The sequence below is a fragment of the Pongo abelii genome, chromosome 12 (assembly GCF_028885655.2).
Source record: "Pongo abelii isolate AG06213 chromosome 12, NHGRI_mPonAbe1-v2.0_pri, whole genome shotgun sequence".
Lineage (NCBI taxonomy): Eukaryota > Metazoa > Chordata > Mammalia > Primates > Hominidae > Pongo > Pongo abelii.
This window is the reverse complement of record NC_071997.2, coordinates 107,877,498-107,897,614: the sequence shown is the minus strand read 5'-3', so window position 1 is coordinate 107,897,614 and position 20,117 is coordinate 107,877,498. Positions and strand designations below refer to the sequence as shown.

General features: G+C 52.7%; 1 protein-coding gene across 8 annotated transcripts in view; it reads right to left on the bottom strand.

The window, feature by feature from the left end:
* The window catches only part of ADCY3 (adenylate cyclase 3), a 102,472-nt gene extending 82,778 nt beyond the window's left edge, over window positions 1–19,694 (bottom strand). For 2 of the 8 annotated variants that reach the window (XM_063713750.1, XM_024242249.3), the window contains exons 1-2: window positions 18,970–19,685; window positions 17,602–18,473 (exon numbers count right to left, since the gene is read on the bottom strand). In XM_063713750.1, the coding sequence (XP_063569820.1) occupies window positions 17,602–18,276 (675 nt within the window). In that variant the 5' untranslated portion in view covers window positions 18,277–18,473; window positions 18,970–19,685. Of the gene's footprint in view, window positions 1–17,601; window positions 18,474–18,969 lie in introns of all 8 variants that reach the window. The other 6 variants (XM_054548291.2, XM_063713748.1, XM_063713749.1 and 3 more) reach the window with 6 other exon arrangements.
* Window positions 19,695–20,117: the final 423 nt, after the last annotated feature.

The following is a 20,117-nucleotide window of genomic DNA, read 5'->3' as shown; positions in this document are numbered from 1 at the left end:
GGAGATGAGCGAGGCTGAAGAGGAGATCCAGGGAGAGCAACATAGCTGAATTCAAACACTGGAAGGGCTGCTGTGTAGAAAACAAGAAGTAGACATGCATTACTTCCTGTGGACAAATTAGAACCAGGAAAGGGTGGCTCATGCCTGTAATCCCAGCAGTTTGGGAGGCCAAGACGGGTGGATCACCTGAGGTCAGGAGTTCAAGACCAGCCTGGCCAACATGGTGAAACCCCATCTCTACTAAAAATATAAAAATCAGCTAGGCGTGGTGGTGTGCGCCTGTAATCCCAGCTACTTGAGAGGCTGAGGCAGGAGAATCGCTTGAACTCAGGAGACAGAGGTTGCAGTGAGCCGAGATCGTGCCATTGCGCTCCAGCCTGGGCGACAACAGTGAAACTCCGTCTCAAAAAAAAAGAAAATAAAAGAACCAAGAATGGAAGCAGCAAGGAGGGAGCAGGTCAGAGCTGAGCAGGAAGGGGCAGGGGTACAGGATAGCGCTGGAGCCCCCAGAGCCGAGACACCGGATCCACCAAGATAGTCCAGTCCCTCCAGAAATCGACTGACATTACACGCCCCGCAGGCAAGCTCCTTTCTAGGAAGCCCATGCATTTATTTCTGCTCCAACTTTTGGAGTATTTTCCAAGAATCACTTATGTTTAGTCCCAAACCTGTTTATGCCAGTTGTTTTTTGGTATTATATTTACAAAACTTAATTAAATATAACCTACATAGATAAAATATGGATGTGAAAGAAAGCTCGTTGTTTCTAAAAAAAGTAAAGTGAGTATTTTGGAAATTTTTGACAAATATAAGTAGCTAAAAGAAATTGCTGTTGAATTCAAGGCAGGCAAGACAGTAAAAATTTGGCCAAAAGGAAAGAAAAGTAATAAAAATGTAGGGGGATTCTGTACCCAGGTTCCTTCCAAGTGACTTTTAATTCTTACTCCACTTTAAGGAAACTGGAAATGACACACAACACATCCCAGCTGCAAAAGAAGGCCATAGGAGGGGGTGGTGGCTCACACCTGTGGTCCCAGCTACTCAGAGGGCAAGGTGGGAGGATCACTTGAACCCAGGAGTTCAAGCCCAATCTGGGAAACATAGCAAGACCCCATCTTTAAAAAAAAAAAAAAAAAAGAAGAAGAAGGAGGAAGAAGAAGAAGGCCACAAGGAATACCAACTAGAGTACCTATATAAAAAGGAAAGAACTTTCCCTTCAACAAAAGATTGGCAAATGACCGCACAGCTAAATGTTTTCAATTAAAACAAGCTATTTAAAATACATATAAATGTATATATGTATACACAATTTTTGTGATTCCTGTATTTTACTGACTTTTTATAAAATCTACTGAATTTTAGTAGATGGCACACATTTTAACTGTGTGTGTGCGTGTGTGTGTGTGTGTATTTGGGTTTTTTTTTTTTTGAGACACGGTCTCACTCTGTCACCCACGCTGGAGTGCAGTGTTGTGATCATGGCTCACTGCAGCCTCAACCTCCTGGGCTCAAGCGATCTTCCTGCCTCAGTCTCCCCAGTGCCTGGGACCACAAGCGTGTGCCACCATGCCTGGCTAATTTTTTAATTCTGTGTAAAGATGAGGTCTCACTATTTTGCCCGGTCTGGTCTCGAATTCCTGGGCTCAAGCGATCCTCCCACTTTCGCCTCCCAAAGTGTTGAGATTATAGACGTGAGCCACCTCGCCCAGCCTCAGGTGTATATTTTGATGATATGGACAAATATGTATGGCTATGTGACTACATCCCCAATCAAGATACGAAAGACTGCCATCATCCCACAGTGTTCCATGGTGCCCCATCCAAGTCAACTTCTCCCAGCCCCGTGGAGTGTCTGTTAAGGTACCACAGCTCTTACCACACCATAGTTGGCCCTTGAACAACAGGGTCTGAACTGCACAGGTCCACTTGTGGATTTTCTGTCACCTCGGCAACCCCCGAGACAGCAAAACCAACCCGTTCTCTTTTTCCTCCTCCTCAGCTACTCAACGTGAAGATGCAGATGAAGACCTTTTGATGATCCACTTCCACTTAATGAATAGTCAATATATTTTCCTGGCCAGGCACAGTGGCTCACGCCTGTAATCCCAGCACTTTGGGAGGCCAAGGTGGTGGATCACCTGAGGGCAGGAGTTCGAGACCAGCCTGGCCAACATGGTGAGACCCCATCTCTACTAAAAACACAAAAAATTAGCCGGGTGTTGTGGCACATATTTGTGGTCCCAGGTACTTGGGAGCCTGAGGCAGGAGGATCGCTTGAGCCCAAGAGGTTGAGGCTGCAGTGAGCTGTGATCACACCATAAAAATTAGCTGGGTGTGGTGGCAGGTGCCTATAGTCCCAGCTACTCAGGAGGCTGAGGCAGGAGAATCGCTTGAACCCGGGAGGCGGAGGTTGCAGTGAGCCAAGATCGCGCCACTGCACTCCAGCCTGGGTGACAGAGAGGGACTCCATCTCCAAAAAAAAAAAAAAAAGTTATACCCGGATGTTCACTGTGTAGGGGGCAGCACCCCTAACGCCTTCGTGGTTCAAGGGTCAACTGTATGCTGAAGCCATCTTTTGACCGTCTGTGCTCTCCACCATCTACCTTTTGTTGTTATTCCCTTTTCTCATGTACAGTACAATTCCCTTTTTTGGTGTACAGTTCTATGTTCTGACACACAGTCATGTAACCACTACCACAACCGCCTGTCTCGATCTCCTCAGAGAAGACGACTTCTGACTGCATTTGGATCTGGAAGTCTTGGCCCTGAGACCAGCCGGCTCTGCGCTTCCCCGGGGGGAGCCTGGGTGCCTTCTTCACCCTCACTGTTCCTCCTCCACTTTCTCTTCTATAAAATGCCTGTGACAAGAATATCCGCCTCACAGAGTGGGTGTGAGGACTAAGTGACATAATGGGATAAACAGCACTTCAATGATCCATGCAAATGTTATTTGTAACTAGTCCTAAGAGAATCCTCAGACGCATTAGGCCATCGTGAAGGAAAGTGGGTGAGGGGCGGGGAGGAATGGGAGCAGGGGTGCAGGGGTGCGAGGGTGTGGGGGCACCATGGCAGGGCTCCAGCACGGCTCACCAGCTGAACAGGGAGCACCATGATCCCTTTCTTCCCTAAATGCAACTCAAAGCCTCAGGTGTTGTGCGTCAGTAACCCTGCCAAGGAGGAAGATTCTAAAGCTCAGGGGAACAAAGTGAGGCCACCTAGGGCCACAGGGACATCCTAACCCCAGGTTCTCGATATGAAAGGAATCGAGCTCCATGCAGCTCACATGATCTGACCTAATGAAAGGACATACCTGGCTTCCTCCACTACAGTCATGCCAGCGGCCTTCTTCACCATGTCTCCCACCCACAACCAACTCTTCACTCATTCCTCCCAAAAACGGAGCATAAAGAGAAAAGACATTAAGTGAAAGGCCATTGCCAAAATGCAAAAAGGAAGGAAGGAAGGAGGGAGGGAGGGAGGGAGGGAAGAAAGGAGAGAGAGAGAGAAAGAAAGAAAGAAAGAGAGAGAGAAAGAAAAGAGGCAGAGAGAAATTTGGATCAAAAGTACACTATTCTACTATTGTAGCTGAGTGCGGAGGCTCACGCCTGTAATCCCAACACTTTGGAAGGCCCAAACGGGCAGATAACTTGAGATCAGGAGTTTGAGGCCAGCCTGACCAACATGGTGAAACCCCATCTCTACTAAAAATACAAAAATTTGCCAGGCGTGGTGGCACATGCCTGTAGTCCATACTACTGAGGCAGGAGAATCACTTGAACCTGGGAGGCAGAGGCTGCAGTGAGCCAAGATCATGCCCCTGCACTCCAGCCTGAGCAACAGAGTGAAATTCCATCTCAAAAAAAAAAAAAAAAAGAAAAAAGTACATGATTCTTTGTCTCCGTGGAGAACTTCATGTGGAAAGCACATTCTCTCCAACATTTAGAAGGCAACCAAAAAAACGGTGACCCAGCTTGTAAGTTTCTTCTCTCTTTTTTTTTTTAAGACAGCGTCTCTGTCGCCCAGGCTGGAATGCAGCGGCGCCATCTCGGCTCATTGCAACCTCTGCCTCGTGGGTTCAAGCGATTATCCTGCCTCAGCCTCCCTAGTAGCTGGGATTACAGGCATGCACCACCACGTCCAGCTAATTTTGTATTTTTAGTAGAGACGGGGTTGCACCATGTTGACCAGGCTGGTCTTGAACTCCTGACCTCAGGTGATCCGCCTGCCTCAGCCTCCCAAAGTGTTAGGATTACAGATGTGAGCCAATGCGACTGGTCAGTTTCTTCTCTTTTGCCTCCTATGCGCCATTCCTTTATTGTGTTGTTTTTGCTTTTTCCCTGATTATTAGAGTTATTAACCAAAGCCCTGTCCAGCAAGCAAAACCATGATCACTATAGAGAGATGGGAAGGTACAGTTTGGTTTTTCTTAGTTACTGTGGGGAAATGGTGAATAATTGAAGGTGTGTTTTTGCATTTTTTTTTTTTTTTTTTTTTGAGGCAGAGTCTTGCTCTGTCTCCCAGGCTGGAGTGCAGTGGCACAATCTCAGCTCACTACAAGCTCTGTCCCCTGGGTTCACGCCATTCCCCTGCCTCAGCCTCCAGAGTAGCTGGGACTACAGGCGCCCGCCACCACGCCAGGCTGATTTTTTGTATTTTTAGTAGAGATGGGGTTTCACCATGTTAGCCAGGATGGTCTCGATCCCCTGACCTCATGATCTGCCCGCCTCAGCCTCCCAAAGCGCTGCGATTACAGGCGTGAGCCACTGCGCCCAGCCATTTTTACATTTTTTAAGACAAAAATTGTCTAGGAAAGTTGAATATGGGTATTTATTAAACAGGGGCTGAGGGTCCGACACCCCAGTCAGGGGTTGGGAAACAATGATAGGGTGGATAGGGCCAAGCGGGGAGGGATGTCAGGGCCGCCCCAACCAGGGAGGCAAGGGCAGGGCTTGAAGCCACCAGGCGCCCTTGAGACATCCTGGAAGGAGCCTGGGGCTGCTCTTCCCTCCCTTGTGGTTGGGCCAGGCTTTTCTAAAATTCCTTATCAGAGCCAATAATCATAACAATGACAGTGACAGCCAGAGCAACAACCATTTCTAGTGCTTGCTGCCTATCCCAGTGAAAAGGGTATTATTATCACACCCATTTTGCAGAAGGAGAAACCAGGCAAAGAGATTAAATAACTTACCCCAGATCTCATAGCTGGTAAGTGGGGGAGCTCCTGGTGATTCAAGTCGAATGACTATGACACCAGTGCTTTGACCCAGAGTCCAAAGCAGAAAACCACCCGGGGTGAGGGTCGACCAAGACTCACAAGGTCCCTTCACTACGCCGTAATTGTAAAGGCCAGCAGGTCTGAGACACAATGGAAGGGATAGGAAATGCCACCTGTAATCCCAGCACTTTGGAAGGCTGAGGTGGGCAGATCACCTGAGGTCAGGAGTTCGAGACCAGCCTGGCCAACATGGTGAAACCCCGTCTCTACTAAAACTACAAAAACTAGCCAGTGGTGGTGGTGCATGCCTGTAATCCCAGCTACTCGGGAGGCTGAAGCAGGAGAATCTCTTCAGCCCAGGAGGTGGAGGTTTCAGTGAGCTGAGATTATGCCACTGTACTCCAGCCTGGGCGAGAGAGTGAGACTCTGTTTCAAAAAAAATAAAAAGAACCACCCTAGATTGGGCTCTTCACTGAAATAAAGAGCGAATATCCCAAATTTGTCCCTGGAGATGGGCAATATGATATTAACAACTACAAGCCCAATTACAGGAGGAATGTGTGTTCCAGAGCACTCAGTGCTGCACCAATGAAAGGTAAACTGTAAGCACGGGCAGGAGTAGAGCAAAAAGGCGCTGAAGGGTGAGGCTGTGTGCCACTTCTTGGGCTGGTTCCAGCTGACAGGGTTGTCCACAGTAGAAAATGTGCCTGTGGGCAGTGGGGTTGGCCCCCAGCCCCACGTGGGAGGATGAACAATCCTCGGCACCATGCCATGCGCTTTGCTCAGATTCCCCTTCAGAAAATTACTGATTTGTTTTTTAGGAATTGGCAGCAAATATGTACCAAATGACACACATGGTATTACCACCCCCTGCTCCCAACCCGCTGCCCTCCAGAGAAGGTGAGAAGGTACACCTACCATAAGCAGGTTGGTGACCAGGCCTTGAGCAATCTGTCTTATAAGAATCAGGCTCAAGACTGGGTGCGGTGGCTCACCCCTATAATCTCAGCAGTTTGGGAGGCGGAGGCAGGTGGATCACTTGAGGTCAGGAGTTTGAGACCAGCCTGGCCATCATGGTGAAACTCCATCTCTACTAAAAATACAAAAATTAGCCAGGCGTGGTGGCGCGCACCTGTAATCCCACCTACTCGGAAAGCTGAGGCAGGAGAATCACTTAAACCCAGGAGGCGGAGGTTACAGTGAGCCAGGATTGCACCACTGCACTCAAGAGCAAAACTCCATCTCAAAAAAATAAAAACAAAAATGAAAAGAATCAGGCTCATGGGGATAAATTCCTCAGGGCCTGGTCCCTTGGGTGAGAAACTGCCCTCAAGGGCAGTCCAGGAGCCCACCGAGAGCTGGACAGGCAGCTGTCGCAGTCTTCCACTACCAGATCTGACTCAGCTGACACCAAACTACACTTCCTGGAGACCAGTCCTGAAGTGACATGTGGACAACAAACCCCAGCCATGGAAATCTTGCGAAAGTTCAAGTCCAGTCGCTTATGCTGGGGTTTTGAATGGAGCTCAAGAGAGGGGTAGATTTCTTCTGAAACAAGTCATTTACTTTCCTGTTTACAAGAAGGAAAGTGTTATGGAGGAGAGGAAGGGGAAAAAGAAAGAAACAGTTTCATTTCTAATCAAAGTGAATTCCTTAGGAACCACAAAGAGGAATTTCCTAGAAGAAAGGACTGAAAACCTGCTCAGAAGAAGGAAGAAGCATCAGACAGAAAATGGCTAGGAGGGGAAAGGAGAGAGGGGATGGGCCTGCTGAAACAACAACAGCAAGTAAATAAAATGCAAGTGACACATAAATAAAATCAATAAATTAAGAGTAGACAAGACCAGGCGCAGTAGCTCACGTCTGTAATCCCAGCACTTTGGGAGGCCGACGTGGGCAGATCACTTGAGTTCAGGAGTTGGGACCAGCCTGGCCAACATGGTGAAACCCCATGGTGAAACCCCATCTCTACAAAAATACAAAAATTAGCCGGGCGTGGTGGTGAGCGCCTGTAATCCCAGCTACTTGGGAGGCTAAGGCAGGAGAATCACTTGAGCCTAGGAGGGGGGGGTTGCAGTGAGCTGATACTGTGCCACTGCACTCCAGCCTGGGCAACAGAATGAGACTCTCTCTCAAGAAAAAATAAAAATAAAAATACAAAAATTAAGAGTAGACAAATGAGCCGAGTGTGGTGGCTCATGCCTGTAATCCCAGCACTTTGGAAGGCCAAGGTGGGCAGATCACCTGAGGTTGGGATCTGCCCGACCAGCCTGGCCAATATGGAGAAACCCTGTCTCTACTAAAAATGCAAAAATTAGCTGGGCATGGTGGTGCATGCCTGTAACCCCAGCTACTCAGGAAGGCTGAGGCAGAAGAATCACTTGAACCTGGGAGGCAGAGGTTGCGGTGAGCTGAGATTGTGCCATTGCACTCTGGCCTGGGCAACAAGAGCGAAACTCTGTCTCAAAAAAAAAAGAAAAAAAAAAAGTAGACAAATGCCCTACAGAAAAGGAATAGTACAATATTCTGCAATATTATTCAGCATTTTATAATTTGAAATATTCTTAACAATAATCCTTTCACAATGAGGAAAAAGAGCTAGTTGATTACGCAGAAAAGAGATGAAAAAAGGATAATGAAGAAACTTGGTCTGATTCATTCATAGTTCAAAGATCAGAGATGGTCTGCCAAGATTAAATGTAATAAAGAAATAACTAGCATCTGCACAGTGCTTTGTAGTTTAAAGTGCCTCTATACACATTATCCACCCCTCCCCAACCAGGTAACACAGTCACACTCCCGTGCCCTTGTTTGCCAGGTAGAGCTGTGGGAAGCAGTCCCTCAGCTGGCACCACAGCCCCACCTTGGTTAGGCTTAAGTCTCCCCAGTGCAAGAGCATCAATCGTGCAAAACACCATCAGACAGACACTGCTTCCTGCTTCCTAATGGCCGATCTACCCAGCACAGGCTACCTGGGACAATCATGGGTCCCGGTAGGAAGCAGGGGCGGGTTACAGATGTCCCATGCTGACGACCCCCCGATACACATCGGCCTGCTCCACGTGTTAGATTCTAAGCCCCCTTCCCTTTTGATCCTACACACTCTCCCCACACAACCCCTCAGCCTCCCTACAGTTTTAGGTGCCACTTAAATGCTGATGATTCTCAAATCTGCAACTCTAGACCTTTCTTCTCCAGATCTTGAGTACAAGGTCTGGTATACAGAAGGTGTTCAATAACTTTCCACTGAATAATCTGACAGTTCCACTTGGATGTCCCATGGGCATCTCAAGCCAAACTCATCTTCTCCATCCCCTACTTCCGTCCTGGTGGGTGGCCCTCATGGTGCCACGCCTGGACTCCCTCACCAGCCTTCTGCACCGTGTCAGCTTCATTCAGGTCCACCAAGATGATCCCCCTAAATGCAAACCCAATCCTATCTGGTGTTTCTGAAGCTTGTGCACATGCAAATCTCCACCTCCTGGGAAAGGAATACAAACATCAGAGCCAAGTTGCCAACCTAAGCTGAGGAGAGAAAGGGGCAGGAATGATGCTGAGGTCCATGATTAAGTCATACATCCTGTCACCTAGGGCAGTGTCCTGGACACAGGGGCCGCTGCATGCTTGAGAAGGTAAGAGAATGGCTTCTCACCCAAATAAGGCAAGGCAAAGTCTATACAGATGAATTCTGAGCCACCATTTCTCTCTGTACAATGCAGTTTCTGAAGCTTTCTAAAAATCTTAGAAATGATGTATTGGATCCTACAGAGAATCAATACCTTAATGGAGTTAAAAACACTGGGCTCTGGGCCACATTTCTAACTTTTGAAGCATTCTATGGTCACAGAGTATTTTGGACCCTACCCAATCTCATGGCTTTAATTAGTTCCGTCTCCCCAGCATTCCCCACGTGCCTCCTGGTTTCTCAGACAGCCTCAGAAGACAGCTGCTATCAATTCATTCCCTCCCTTACACACGCTACTCAAACATCAAAAGATAGAATCAATTTCCTCTTGCATCTGAGTTAGCCTTGACTTCTTGTAGCCGATAGTGATGAGCCTAACCTTTAAAAACTCTGATAGCTTCCACTTTCTCTCTGAGACCACCATGCTGTGAGGAAGCCCAAGCCAGCTACATGGAGAGATCAGGAGGAGGAGCTCTGAGGCTCCAGACATGAGTAAAGGCTTCTTAGAACTTGCCAGCATAGCTGGCAACTGAATGCTGCAGGTGAATGAAACAGCGCAGGTGGACAAATGAGTGACCCCAGCCCATGCCACGTGAAGCACAAAAACCACCCAGCTGAACAGTCAACCCACAGGATCATGAGAAACTATAAACTGTCATTCTTTTTTTTTCTTTTTTGAGACCAGTCTTGCTCTGTCTCCCAGGCTGGAGTGCAGTGTCACGATCATGGCTCATTGCAGCATCTGGGGCTCATAATCCTCCCACCTCAGCCTTCTGAGTAGCTGGGACTACTGGCACATGCCACCATGCCTGGCTGATTTTTGTGCCATTTGTAGAGACAGAGTTTTGCCATGTTGTCCGGGTTTAAACTGTTACTCTTTTAAGCCCCAAAATTTTGGGGCTGTTTGTTACACAGCAGTGGATAACTAAAACACATGGTGAATAAATGGATATATATTCAGTAACACCGAGTAATGAGCCATCCCACATTACTGAATTTCCAAATATAATCCTTATTTGTTCAAACTTGTGTTATCCATTCCCGAGGAAAATGTTTCTAGATACTACACTACACTTTATACTAAATGCAATTTAATATTTCCTTTCTTTTTTTTTTTTTTTTGTGAGACAGAGTCTCCCTCTGTCACCAGGCACAATCTCAGCTCACTGCACTTTCTGCCTCCTGAGTTCAAGCGATTCTCCTGCCTCAGCCTCCCGAGTAGCTGGGACTACAGGTGTGCACCACCACGCCCAGCTGATTTTTTGTATTTTAATAGAGATAGGGTTTCACCATGTTGGCCAGGATGGTCTCGATCTCCTGACCTCGTGATCCACTCACCTCGGCCTCCCAAAGTGCTGGGATTACAGGTGTGAGCCACCACGCCTGGCCTTAATATTTTCTTGATGAATTGGTCACCATTATGCACATCAGTTACTACGCTGTCCTATAATGTAACAACACCTCCCACAGCCACAGAAGGTGCATGTGAGGGCTGTTGGCTGCAACACTCAACACCCCAGACATCTCTGCTCCTTGAAGATGTCCCCAAAAACACCTCCTCATCCCCCAAATTGCTCCTTCTAACGCTTCTGGGTTGAGAAACCGAAACCCTAACCCCGCTGGAACTATCTCAACAGGCTCCGAGGGAAGATATAAGGGGTTCTTTTTTTTTTTTTTGAGATGGGGTCTCACTGTTCCCCAGGCTGCAGTGGGGTGGTATGATCAGAGCTCACTGTAACTTCAAACTCCTGGGCTCAAGCCATCCCCCTCCCCAGCCTCCTGTACAAGACACACACCATCAGGCTGGGCACTGTGGTTCATGCTTGTAATCCCAGCACTTTGGTAGGCCGAGGCAGGTGGATCACCTGAGGTCAGGAGTTCGAGACCAGCCTGGTTACTGTGGTGAAACCCTGTCTCTACTAAAAATACAAAAAAAAATTAGCCAGGCATGGTGGTGGGTGCCTGAAATCCCAGCTACTCGGGAGGCTGAGGCAGGAGAATTGCTTGAACCTGGGAAGCGGAGGCTGCAGTGAGCCAAGATAGCGTCATTGCACTCCAGCTTGGGCGACAGACTCAAAAAAAAAAAAAAAACCACACACACACCACCAAGCCCAGCTGATTTTTTTTTGGTGGTTGTGTACGTGTGTGTGTGTGTGTGTGTGTGTGTGTGTGAAGATGGGGTCTCATTATGTTGCCCAGGCTGGTCTTGAACTCCTGGCCTCAAGTGATATTCCTGCCTCAGCCTCCCAAAGTGCTGAGATTCCAGGCATGAGCTACTGGTCACCGCCTAATGGGTTCTTTTATGACTCCAATGAGAAGGAACTCCAAAATCCCACTGACCTGGGTTCCAATCCTGCTCTGCCTCTTACTAGGTATGTGGCCCTGGACAAGTCATTTTAGTCATCACCCATTTCAGTTTCCTGATCTGTAAAATGGAAATAATATTTGCCTCTTGCCAGAAGGCACTAAACTGTAACAGAGCAAGAGCTCAGTAAACACAGCCACCTCCTCACTGTCCCTGCTCATGGGCCTCGACCTACGCACAATGTGTCTCGGAGTCTCAGTGTTGGTGATAGCACATACCCGTGGAATCTATTATCAAGAACATGTAATTTGGTGATGGCTGGGCATGGTGGCTCACACCTGTAATCCAGCACTTTAGGAGGCCGAGGTGGATGAACCGCCTGAGCTCAGGAGTTCAAGCCCAGCCTGGGCAACATGGTGAAACTCTGTCTCTATTTGAAAAAAAAAAAAAGGAAGAAGAAAAAGAAAAAAAGAAAAAACAAAAAGAATGTGTAATTTGGTGGGGGGGCAGCCAGGGGTAGAGGGTGGTGTTGGAATGTTAATCCAGCATTAGACCACCCTCATGGGATTTGCTGTTTGTTTATGAAGAAACTGCAGAATGCCAATAACCCTGGCATCCCAGCCATTCCATCTCATGGAGGGTTTACCCAGAAGGCTGGGCAGACCAAGCCCAGGAGTGAGCATGCGTGTGTGTGTGTGTGTGTGTGTGTGTGTGTGTGTGTGTGTGTGTCTGCATGCGTGTATAAAACTACCCAGTTACCCACCCCTGGCCCAGCCCTGGGCTTCTGTTTCCTCTCTAGAAAAACTCGCTGACTATAAAGCGCTGATTTAAAATAATAAACATGAGGAGTCCAATGTTCACAGCAAAATGTCAGGGAAATAATGTGGATGAAAGGTGGGGCCTAAATTGCATATGCATGATGATGACAAACTGGGAAAGCTCTGTTTACACACAGATCGGGGTCAGAAAAGGCCACAGAAAGCTGCGACGGGGAAAGGATGGAGGGGTTGATTTTCTGCAAAGTTGTTTACATGTTCAATGACTGATTATTCCTCCTCACATGCAGCTGAATCTGATGGCCCTGCAGTCCCCTTCTACGCACGTCATCATTGTTCTGGTCCCTGGACCCTCCACTGATGCCCATCTGCATACTCTCCACGGAGGGATGACGGCTTCTTTCCCGTCCCGGGTCAGCGGAGGAGCCCAGGGCCAAAGAGCCAGGACTGGCTTGAGTTTGCCTCCTCTTGCTCTGTGTCCTGCACACCTCTCCCTGCAGCCTGCTTCCTGAAGGCTGAAAGCCCCCAGGCCTGCTGCTTCCTGCCCACCGCACCTCACACCAGCTCCTGTCCCGATTCAGCCCCCTGCCTTTCTCATGTACTCCTGGCCACGTGCCCACAGGGAACATCGTCATGGGCTTCTCCCTTCTTTGCATCCAATTCCCCTGGGGAGAAGGGGGTGCCTCCTGTTATACCTTAGGGACTGCCATCTCTTGGCACTGTTCAGCCACGTTGCTTAGCAAAGACATTTGGGGGCAGCCAGAAAAGTAGGAGGCCCAGATGCCTGGGTTCCAGAGAAAGAGAGGCTTTCAGGGAAGCCCCCCATCCCACCTTTCTCACTCACCAGTGACCCCCTCCCCTGTAATCCAGCCCCACTACCTCCTCTCAACCTCACTGAGCCTCAGTCCCCTCATCTGTGAAATGGAGCCAGTAATATCCAGGATTAAATGGGATGAGGTGCATGCAACAGCTACCTGCCGTCTGCAGACAGGGTGTCTCTGGAAGCCTCAGCTTCCTCTCACCCTCCCTACGGCAGCTCCCTCCAGCCCCTAGGAGCAAATGTTCCTTGCTGGGTGAATGATTGCTGTGTAATTTGCAGGTGTGAAAGAAACTGCACATCCACAGCTTCCTCATGTTTTACTTGGTGGAAAAAGGTCTTAACAGGCTCTTCATTCCATGAGAGAATTTTGCTCCCAAATAGCCTTTCTGCTCTGAAGTAAGGGTACAAAATATTTGTCAGCAGTTCCTAGTCCCTACTTTGCCAAATGCTAAAGGCACGCACCCACCCCCCACCACCCCCAATCATCCTGGCTGCCTTCCCCATTGTCCGCACTCATTGGCTGCTGGTCCTGCAGGTCCTAGTCCTGAGCCCAGCCCCCTCCTTCCTCCTCACCCAGCCCAGGGGCAGTTTAGGGCAGTAAAGGGCAAGTTATTCCGTAACAGGTCCTGGGGCAGGACCCAGGCCAGGGGAGCGAAATGGGCAAACACTGCCAGCCTCAGCTCCTCCTGATCCATCTGTCCTCCCTTCCGGCTGCTCTGGGCCTGTGTTGCCTCCTGGGATGGGGGACCCATGGAACAGCAATCAGTGCTCCATGGAACACAGACAAATGAGCCCTGGGCTAGGAGTCAACACTGGGCTCCTGTCCTGTTTCTGCCACCAAAGTGCTGGGTGACAGTGAACCAGTTATCACCCATCTCTGTTTCGTCCTCTGTTTCCTCCTCTGGACAGTGGCTCACACCTGTAATCCCAGCACTTTGGGAGGCCAAGGCAGGTGGATTACCTGAGGTCAGGAGTTCGAGACCAGCCTGGCCAACATGGTGAAAGGCTGTCTCTACTAGAAATACAAAAAAATTAGCCAGGCGTGGTGGCAGCCACCTGTAATCCCAGGTACTTGGGAGGCTGAGGCAGGAGAATCACTTGAACCCAGGAGGAGGAGGTTGCAGTGAGCCAAGACTGTGCCATTGCACTCCAGCCTTGGAAATAAGAATGAAACTCTGTCTCAAAAAAAAGAATAGGGGGACAGGCAGGGGCTAGAGGATGGGTCGTGAGAACCATTGGCTAGATCCCTGCCCATCCAAGGTGGCTCTCAGAACATCCTCCCTGCCCCAGCACAGCCTGAGTGTCAGATGGCCTCATCCTCCTTATCCCCTGACCTTGCAGGCTGCAAGGCCCATGCTGCTCGGCAATATTCACTCATTAACTCATTGGTGGGGCCCCAGCCCCACCCCATCCCACACTCCCTGATCACCTGCTCTTCCTGTCAGAACCCCACCCGCTGGCCTCCTGAGAGGAGCCCAGGACAGGTTGTCTGGCTGGCCTCTGACCTCTCAGGCTGCCAACAGCCCCATGTGTACCTTCTGTCCTTCCCCACAGAGCTGCGCATGGGCATGAGGGGATAAGGGCTGCAGAGGAAGACTTTTGACACTGGCAATGCTTCTTCATGCTGCCAGTGACAGCAGCAACAAAACCACAAGACTCACAAGACCCCAGAAATCCAGGTGTCTATTTCGAACTGGGAAACTGTGTTCATCCCCCACCGACCCTGGAGGGAGTCCCCAGCCAGAGCCGACAGGGGATGGGAGAGAGAAAGACAAGGGCAAGCACATGGGTTGGAGAAAGGCAGTGCCTGGGGTCTGGAGAAAGTTCTGGGACCTACCCTGACTAGAAGGGGCCTGGGCCCCTGGTTCTTGCATCCTATCCTCCAGCCCTTGCCCCCGATCCTTGATGGGGCCCACATCCCAGGAGGCAACAGCAGCAGGGGAGATGAATGATGCCTCACTCCACGGCTCAGGGGAGACCGCTGTCCAGGGTGTCCCTCCCCACAGCAACACAGGCTGCTGCAGCTTGTGTTTTTTGTTGTTGTTTTTGTTTTTGTTTGATGGAGTATCGCTCTGTCGCCCAGGCTGGAGTGCAGTGGTGTGACCTCGGCTCACTGCAATCTCTGCCTCCTAGGTTCAAGTGATTCTCCTGCCTCAATCTCCTGTGTAGCTGGGATTATAAGCGCGCTCCATCACGCCTGGCTAATTTTTGTATTTTTAGTAGAGACAGGGTTTCGCCATCTTGGCCAGGCTGGTCTTCAACTCCCGACCTCAGGTGATCTGCCCGCCTCAGCCTCCCAAAGTTCTGGGATTACAGGCATGAATCACCATGCCCAGCCCTGTTTCCACCATCTTTAGAGGCCAAATGCCGGGATGCTGAGAGTTGAGGAAGACTCTGGTGGGTGGGCCTGGGAACCCAGGCACCTTTTAAAAAGTCACATTAGTCCCAAACCAGTGACTCAGAAGCTTCTGGAACACAGCCCACTGTAAGCTGGGGCCTCCTGCCTTCGATCTCAGGCTCCCAATCGGACCTTGAGAGCTCTCTGCCCCTCCTGCTCTGTTCCCAAAGCTGCCTCCCAGGCACTGCTTCCATGCCAAGGTCGGGCTCCCCTGGGATGCTAATATTTTTATTCTTGATTTCTATCTTTTTTTTTTCTGTTTTCTAAGTTTTAGGGTTTTATGTCTTAGCAGTACCCAAAGGAGAACAATCATGAGTTTAGAAGTGATCTCCGAGTAGCCACGTGGTGGGGCACCCGGGCCCCGGCCCACACCTTCTCAGTCCTTTTCCCTGGAAGCTCCAGGAGCCTCAAAATAAGCTCCTTGTCCACCTGAGGAGATGGAGCTAGAGAGACCAGTCATCCTCAGACCTCAGACCTTAGAACCTGGGACGCCCAGGCGCAGTGGCTCACGCCTGTAATCCCAGCACTTTGGGAGGCCGAGGCGGGCGGATTACAAGGTCAAGAGATCGAGACTATCCTGGCCAACATGGTGAAACCTTATCTCTACTAAAAATACAAAAATTAGCCAGGCGTGGAGGCGCGTGCCTGTAATCTCAGCTACTCGGGAGGCTAAGGCAGAAGAATAGCTTGAACCTGGGAGGCGGAGGTTGCAGTGAGCTGAGATCACGCCATTGCACTCCAGCCTGGCAACAGAACGAGACTCCGTCTCAAAAAAAAAAGAACCTGGGGCTGGCTAATGCATGGCCTAAAGAGACATAACTGGTGTTTCCACCTAGTCGATGACCAGAAACTCACAGCCCCCTCTACAGAGATTTGGGGTGGGGACGGCAGGGCAGCACACAGCCACTGTCCACAGGAGGTGGGGTGGGAAGCAAAGCTCCTTGCTCTCAGGCAGCTCTCAGTGCTCCATGGAACATACACAAATGAGCCCTGGGCTGGGGGTCAATGCCTGGGCTCCTGTCCTGTTTCTGCCACCAAAGTGCTGGGTGACAGTGAACCAGTTATCACCCATCTCTGTTTCCTCCTCTGTAAAACGGGGAGTCTGGACTAGATGCCCTGCCAGGCCCTGCCTATGTTAACATCCTCTACCCATTTCTAGAACAAATCAGCAGGATGAGGCATGAGCGGAGAAATTAGCAGAGGAGTGGAAGATTCTGTCTGTCTACCCTGGGCCTGCACACAGCACCTGGTCTCCAGGGCCCAGGCACTGACCTCCATGGCTGCTAGAGGCTCACGTCAGTCAGCAAGGATTCTGGGCACGCCCTGCCTCTCCTAACACCCAGAAGGTCACCGCTTCAGAGCTGACTCTACCCCAGCCCCACTAACCACAGAACAGAGCTGGCGTGGGAGTTAAGACATCTCTACCAGACAGAGCACTGCAGGGGCAGGAAGTGGGGGAGCCTCTCTTGACCATCATTGGCACGAGGCTGGCAGGCTGGGCACCAAACCCAGATGCAGACATCTCTGCCTCATTCTCTGGTCACCGGCTTGCTGGCTCCCCAGGGACACACATTGCCTACTGTCCCTCAGGTCTCCTGGTCTCTGCAGCCCCTAAGGGCCTGGCACTTGGTGGAAACACAATACTATAATAATTAAGCTGAGGCCGAAATTCCACCCCTTCCAGAAGAACGCGTGCTCCAGGACCAGCAGAATGCGTGCTTTAGGACCAGGAGACCCTACGTCACAGTAGCCGGCATGACTGTCCCTATTTGCATCCCCACACCACAGCTTCAGTGGGGAGACCACCATTCTCCCCTTCATAGAACTCCCCAGGCACCCCGAGCTCCCCGGAGGCAGGAAATATGACAACTGCGTCTTCCCTCTGTGCAGCCCTCCACGTATCCTAATGCACTTTCCCCCACATCTCCTGCGATCCTGACAACAACCATGTCATGCAGGCAGGGCGGATGTTATCTCCATTTGACAAAGGGGCACTGAGTCCACACAGCTAGTCAGTGTTGGGGAGAGATGGGAATCGAGGAGCCCTCTTCCCACAGGAGGTCCTCTTCGCCAGCGTCACCAACAGGGAATGGCCAGGACAATGCTGCCTCAAGACCAGCCCTGGGTGGGCCTTCCTGTCACACACTTAGACTGGGCACAGGTGAAGAGTGGCCCTGAGGCCCAGTGCCCTGACATCCTCCTTTCCCTGGGGCCAAGCACAGGCAGACTCCAGGTAATGGCACAGGGGTGCAAAGGCAGGGACCTGGGAGAGAGGTGAGAGCCCCGGAGGCCCCCAGGACACATTTTGACTCAAAGGCAAAGCAAACAGCAACTCCAACAGATCCCAAGTTGGTGAGAGCTGCTGGAGAGGACGCTGTAGGGGGACAGTGGGCAGGACTCACCTCCCGCAGCAGCTGCATCCCCTTCAGCTCCTCCTGCTGCTGCTGGGCCACGGTGACCCCCAGGACCAACGTGTGCACCACACAGGAGACCACGGAGATGATCACGATGGGGCTGAGGCTGAGGGGCAGCGTGATGAAGAAGGAGAAGACAAAGAAGACCTGCCAGCCCACCGTGTCACTAGCCGCGTGGGCACGCGCGAAGTTCAGGCCCAGGTAGGAGAAGATCTGGGCGGTTATGAGCAGCCACAGCACGTAGGGCACCACTCTGCGGGTGACCCGGTCCGGGAGCAGCCCCTTTTTGCAGAGCACGAAGAGGATGATGTCCAACACCAGTCCAATTCCAGCCACGGCGAGGAGAGCCAGCTTGTCGCTGGAGAAGACCACAGCACACATGACCACCACGTAGCAGTCAAAGAGGGCTGCAAAGACCACCAGCACCAGCAGGGTCTCGTGGCGCTGCCTTTTGAAGTAGGTCTGGTAGAGGTTCTCCAAGGACTCCGGCACGAAGGTCAGCCGCATGAAGCGAGGCAGGCACAGGCAGGAGCCGGAGTTCCGGACCGAGATTTCATGGGTCCGGCCCACCCCGCGGTCAGGGTCAGAGGGCAGGCTGACGGAGTACTCGGCTGAGTACTCGGCCGAGTATTCGGGCTCGGAGAAGCCCTGGTTCCTCGGCATCCTGGCTGGTGTCTGCTACTGGCCCTAGAGAAGTGGACTGGGAACGGAGGAAGAGCTCTGGACTGGGCCTCCTCTCAGGGCTCTCTGAGACCTGGGGAGGGCTGAGGGCCTCTTCTTGGCTGGGGCGGAGGGAAGGCCACCTCCAGCAGGAACGCAGAGCGGGTTTCCAGGGCACAGGTAGCACTGATCAGCTAGAACTGAAAAGGGCATTGCTGAGTAGAAGCACCTCTTCCCTCCTACCTTGCGGTTTCCCCATGACCCGCCCTAACCCTCATAAAAGGATCTCTGCTGCAAGAGCCTCCCAATCCAGGGCCTTCCCTGCCACCCTCGGCTCACACCACCGCCCACCGCACGCACACTTAGTCCTGTCCACGCCAGACACTCAATTTCCTGTCCCTGGCTTGTGGAAGGGCCTAGCCGCCTCTCCATCCCTGGTAGCCGGTTTCTCTCTGTCATCTCTTCTTTCTCAGTCCCTGACTTGCTCACCTAAATTCCCTCCAGGCCCAGTCCTTAGAAGCTGGAAATAAAATGTGCCGGAAAGAAACCAGGACCATCCTGGGGATTCCTGAGCCTTCCTTCTGTTTACTTCCTTTTTCCACCAACCCCTTGGAGACTCGGGCTCCGATCCGGCCCCCTTCCCACGCTCGGGGCGCTGTCTTCCCCCCGGAAGTCTGGCCCTGCCCCTGCGTTTACCTGTGCGGGAACTCGGCCACCGCGTGCTCCGGGACGGTCCCCGCGCGGGCTGGGGCGGGAGAGCTCGGCGCGCCCGAGGGCTGCTCCCCGCAGAGCCGCGCCGCGCCGCCCCGCCAGCGCCTCGGGGCCCGGCCGGAGCGCGATCTCCCGCCGTCAGGCCCGGGATCCGACCGGGAGAGGCGCAGGGCTGCCCCTCAGTATCCGCGGGCGCCCGGCCGCAAGGGGAAGGAGGCGGCGGCGACGAGGGCTGGGAGATCCGGGGGCGCCGGCCCAGCGCGCCCGCCCTGGGGCTGAGGCTCGGGGGCCGGGGCCGTGCGGGGGCCGGCAGGCGCGGGCGGCGGTGAGCGCGGCTCTCCGGACCCCTCCCCTGCACCCGCGGCGGCGGCGGCTGCGGCTAGGGGCGCGCGCGGGGCCCTCCCCGGCGGGAGCGCGGGCCGAGCCCGGGGAAGCCCTCCAGCATCCTCTCGCCCGCCCGCGCCAAGCCGAGCCAGCCGAGTCCGGGCTCGGCGTGCTGCACAGCTATTCCCCGCGCGGCGCCGGCGGCTCCGGGGCCACGCGCGCTCCAGGCCCCGGGAGGCGGGAGGCTGGCGGGGCGGCCCCTCCCTCGCCCCAGTCGCCGCCCTCTCGGCGGCGCGTTCCGGAGTGGGGCGGCGGGGGAGGCGCCGGGCGGCGGTCCCGGGACCCGCGCGGGCGAGAGCTGGAGGGGCCCGGGCGGCCCCCGATCCGGCGCGGGCGGCCGGCTGGGGCGATGGCTGCGTGGAAGCACGGGAGTGGGCGTGGGCGTTGGGCGTTGGGCGGCGGGCGGCGGGCGGCGGGCGGCAGGGCTGGGGCGAATCCACGCCTTCCAGCGAGCAGGCCCGGTCTAGGAGGATGGAAGCCCGGGACGCGCCCGCCCGCAGGTGAGGCGCGCTCGGGGCACCCCGCCGCCCCCTCCTCCGCCGCGGCTTCCTTCCGGGCCGGCAGAGGCCAGGGCTCAGGTTTGGGGACCGCTTCGCCGCGGGGCGCGTGGGGCCTAAGTATCCCCGCCCACCCCGGGAGCCCAGACTCCGGAGCGCCGGGCCTGAGCTTTCCGCAGAGAGGCCCGGCAGCGGAGCCCTGTCCTGCTCGCAGGAGGCGGGTGGCGGTGGCCCGGTGGGCACCAGATACGT